Genomic DNA, 4,681 nt, shown 5'->3' with positions numbered 1-4,681 from the left:
TTCTACAACTCATCTAAAAACCTTTGTCTTTTAGCCTGGCCAGCGTCGTTGATTACACAATCGTTTCATAAGCTTTCGTTACTGATAATAACTTGATACCAGTGCCTATGAGTTTTATTTGTACACCACAGCACTGAAGATGATCACTATGTGATTGAAAATCGATTGTGCTGTCAATAAAACATCAATATTACGGCCAACGCTGACCTTCTCTCTAATTTCACATTGAGAGGTGGCATGAGCCCCCTCTCATATTTCTATCTTACGATTCTCCTCTCTAATTGCATGCGGTGGAAAGTCGCCATTCCTTCACACGCGGACTTCCCACGCAGCGTCTCTCGTCACCCAGGTGGTCTGGTGACAGGCGGGCTCCACTGATCTCGAGAGGGTTAAGCCGACGGGTGGGAGGCAGTCGAGTGAATGCTTTCCAGACGCCGACATTGCCAAGAGACACGCCCGCCGGGGCCTGAAGTAGCGGCTGGGCTAGAGATTTCGTTACTTCGCGGAAACTTAGCGAAAACACTTTCTGGCGGGCTACCAGCGAGGCGTGGGAATGACTTGTGTACCCAGGCAGTTGTGGCGGGAAAATTCCCGCGCTTTCTGCAAAATAGTAACTGTGATTGGCTTGCTCAGGGCATAGCTCCGTGACGTAGCAAAATCAGCGCAGAAATTGGCGCCAAGAATCTCCATTGGTGGAATGGTAGTGCTCTGGCAATGGAGTGGAATTTTCCGCCGGTTTTCGAGTTGCTGATTGGAACGTTTAACCACGGCCACTGTCGTGGGGGCGGAAATGTTCTGTGTTCGGCCTGTACGGGTGCTCAGGGTAGTCGGCTCTCGCCTTTCGGTCGAGGACGTCGAAGCAACCAGCCATCGCCGCCGATACGCCAGATCGTGTTCTGGCAGTCAAGAAGACAGTTTGGTAATGTATGTCCGCAGCACCGGCAGATAGGGATTTTCCTAGTCAATCAGAGCTCAGCAGAGCGCGCCTGTTCGTCTTTTTCTAACTTTGTTCTGTCTTGAGTAGCAGCAATTACTGTTGGGTTAGCTGTGTGTCTCTCTTGAGATTTGAGTGGCAAGGAATTGGCTCCACATACCACTTCGTCTTACACCTCACGATCTAGTTTAGGGACAACTTCACCTTTACAGTGTTTGTATGAGTCTCCAATTTGAGCCAATTTGATGTATTATAAATATTTCATGTGTTTTTTTATTATTTTGTGTTTAGTCTTAATAAATCATATTGTTATTTTGGACAGAACTTTCATTCTGTTAATCGGTAGAGCAACCCATCATTTCGCACTATGTTAATGAAACCTTCGTTTATTTAACTTATTTATCAAATTAAATTATTGCAGGTGCCAAACTCTCTTCTACTCCACTGGCAGGGTTGATTAGAGTCAGTTCGCGTGTTTTTTTTTTTTTAAACAGAAGATAAAATTGTATCAATGTATTTGAAATAACTTTTTGGAAAATTACCATATATGTTGGTCAATTGCAAATATTCATCATAATAACAATCACTCAAAAATATTTTCTGCTAAAATAATAGCCAAACAATTTATTGCCGAATACCTCATAAAAGACAATCTAAAAAATCTGCACATGAAGACCGCAATGGAGCAAATAATGTAAAATGGTTTTGTGCAGAATAGCTCAGCAGTAACACACGTAATAACATTCTTCAAAAAATTAACAACCTACATGTTATTCTTCCCACACATCTCCATATTTGTTTTTTGGTTTGTTCCATGAAGGTGGTGGTGTAGGTCTTTTAGGTGCCTGTTCCTCCAATGGTGTTTGTTGACGAATTACAGTAGGCACTTCATCAGTACCCGTTATACCTCTGTATGGTTTTGTTTTCTTTTGCTCATATTCTTCTCTGTTCTTCCTACGTAGTTCTTCGTATGTTGTAGAACGCTGCTGTGCCTCAGGCGGAGGCATCTCTTCTTCAAATGCTGGTGAGTCAAGAGTTGGCCTGTATGTATCATCTAACCCTGCACTCACTGGGTATCCAGAATCCAAGTCATGTTGTGGCCCTACATCTGAGAATGTATCCAAACTTCCAAATGTTGGTAATGACACTCCAGCACCAAAACTTGGATCCATTGTTAGTATTTCTTGATTTCCTTGTCTCTTCCTTTGCCTTAGAGCTTCTCCAATACGACTGTTGGGAAGCTGCATCAATTTCTCAGCACATCTGCTCTGGTATGATACTTTCCCCACAAAATAACCCAAGAGGCCTGCCACAATGACTTTTGGGGTGGCACCGAAACGAGGGTGAGCCTTGAAGTAACCGATTCATACTAGATGACGCTGTCAGAGCACAGTCACGACAAGCCATGGAGGTATACCTCCATGCGACAAGCCGTCTATAGCTATGGCTAACCCAGTCTCTGGAGTTTCAGTGAGGCGTAATGAAAACTCGGAGGTCATGTCGTACGGCGCGCACATCACTGTCGTCAATAGCGGCGAGCAGCGAGACATCTCAACGTAACAGGAATTATGTAAGAGTATCCTATAAGGTAAACAAAAAGGTACGATATACTAGGATAAGTTAAACTGTAGGATTTAACAATAACTAGATTAATATTGTGGGGGTTTTCTACCACAAGTGTTTGGCGCGCGCCATAGAATGTAGATCGTTGGCATATGGTAGTTAATTCTTGAGCATGTCTACTGTCGATCTATATAAGTAATAGTAATATTGGTGCGGGCCCGCACATTTAGTTGTTCATCCATTACATAGCATCAGTTATCACACGCCATGTACAATACTGAGATCGGTCTCTACACATATATCAAAATAAATTATTTCCATGTCTAGATTAGATGTTATAATGATAGCTACAGATAAATAACTATAAAAGTAAAATAAGAGTGTCTGAAATGACAGACCATCAATGTGTCATTATGTAAATTTATTATAACATAGAAGGTCATGGGATAAAGTTAGGCATAAGATTTTTGTCAGAACTGTGCACATGACAGGTATCGTGGCAATGCAGAGGCCAGCCAGCGCAAAAACAAGAGGTCTTCGGCTACCTGCAGGTGGGCGAGCGTCCGGTCCTGCAAGCTGACAGTCACCGGGCCGTATACCTGAGGGATTAGGTGGGATCCTCGCTGGGCCACAAGCGAAAGTGAGGCTGGCCGTTGACCCTGACACGCGACCCACACGCGACAGCCTGCTAGCTCTCCGGACGCGGCAGCCGTTTGGAGGGATTCCCTGCAGCAGACCACGTTGTCGTGAGTACACGAAGAAGATCACATATCGTGTCAGAACCTGCGCCTCATGTGCCTCAGGACAGAAAGGGACGCTCTATACTCACCTGTTTGGGTTTTTACAACTCACTAGCATTGGCCGATCTGCATACACAAAGCAGTATCGTGCCACACTAACAAATGTATGATCTCATTTCTAACTTCTCCTCTCTATTAGAGAGCAGTTTTAGCAATCGTCGCTCCTAGTTCGATCCTGTATGGATGACCTCACACACTTGTGGAGTCACTCCACGTGCCATCATCCCTCGTCGAACTGCAATATTGGGAAACGTAAAGTACTGTCCAGCGAGAGAAGAGACCTAGACTAGTGATGTATCCCAACAAATAGACCTCAGAGACAATTAATCGACGTGAGGAGAACCTATCACTGTGTCTTCCTACCGTACTGCCATGATCATATGCGTAGGTCTTGGTGCAATCTCAACAGAGTACTGCAGATGCTCCAGCACACCCTATTGCCGTTGCATCAACGTAGCAACAACACCCGACGTTTAGCCCTATGTGATGTCAGTACTGTGCAATTTGTGAAGTGCTTCGAATATTTCTAACAATGTGATTTAGTGCCTCATTCTCAGCACAGTCGTGAACTTTGTGCAATGTGCACGCACAACTTGATGCCCCATGAACCTTGTTTTTTTCTTAAATTTCTTCCTCTATGGTTGTTTTTGTAATGTATGTTATACCTTGTATGTGTTTGTGTTTTTACACTGTAATTCTTATTACAAATTACTGTATTGTTCTCCACACCATGTTTTTTTTGTATTTTGTATTAATTGTTGTGTGTATGCAAACAGTGTGCCTGAAGTCCCCATAAACTGAAGCAGATACCACCACTGTCATTGTGAATGGACCATCAGTTCAGGGAACATTTTGTAAAGGTTATTCTTGCTGCAGGGAGACAGAATGAATCGGAGGTTGTAACTAGATTCTGAAAGCTCACAAAGAGATTGTTAACTTAAATAGTATCATGTGTGAGTGAGTTCACGTTAGTTTCATGATTCAAATTGTTGTAAAATCTTGGGCATTTAATTGCGGAGCACTCCAACTCTGATTGTAAAGAATAAACTGCTCCATATTTGGCTCACATGCCCGGGCCATATTTAGAACGTGAATGTCTGTGTGAATCGGTGTTTGGAAGGGACTCCCTGGGTATGGATGTCTGATGTGAGTGTTAGTGTTCCATATTAAGAAGGTGAAGTTGGCTACATCATAAATAATCCTCCCTCTATGAGCTACATTTTTCGGTTGCAGTGATTCTTTTATAGAGTGCGGCATGTGGAGTCAGTTTGTAAGATTGTTCTTGGGCGATTGATTCACTACCTTGCTCCTAAGTGAGCCAACCGCTCACCAATTACAATCTAAAATGGCGTAGGGGCAATGAGAGGTGGCATGAGCCCCCTCT

General features: G+C 43.5%; 1 protein-coding gene across 1 annotated transcript; it reads right to left on the bottom strand.

Annotated features, from left to right (window-relative positions):
- Positions 1 to 1,435: 1,435 nt before the first annotated feature.
- On the bottom strand, positions 1,436 to 2,295 carry LOC126209877 (OCIA domain-containing protein 1-like; the record flags this gene model as incomplete). Its single annotated transcript, XM_049939001.1, has 1 exon — positions 1,436 to 2,295. A coding segment is annotated over one exon (591 nt), but the record flags the coding sequence as incomplete, so codon positions are not given.
- Positions 2,296 to 4,681: the final 2,386 nt, after the last annotated feature.

This window comes from Schistocerca nitens, chromosome 10 (assembly GCF_023898315.1).
Source record: "Schistocerca nitens isolate TAMUIC-IGC-003100 chromosome 10, iqSchNite1.1, whole genome shotgun sequence".
Classification (NCBI taxonomy): domain Eukaryota; kingdom Metazoa; phylum Arthropoda; class Insecta; order Orthoptera; family Acrididae; genus Schistocerca; species Schistocerca nitens.
The sequence above is the reverse complement of the archived record's forward strand: the minus strand, read 5'-3'. Positions and strand labels throughout refer to the sequence as shown.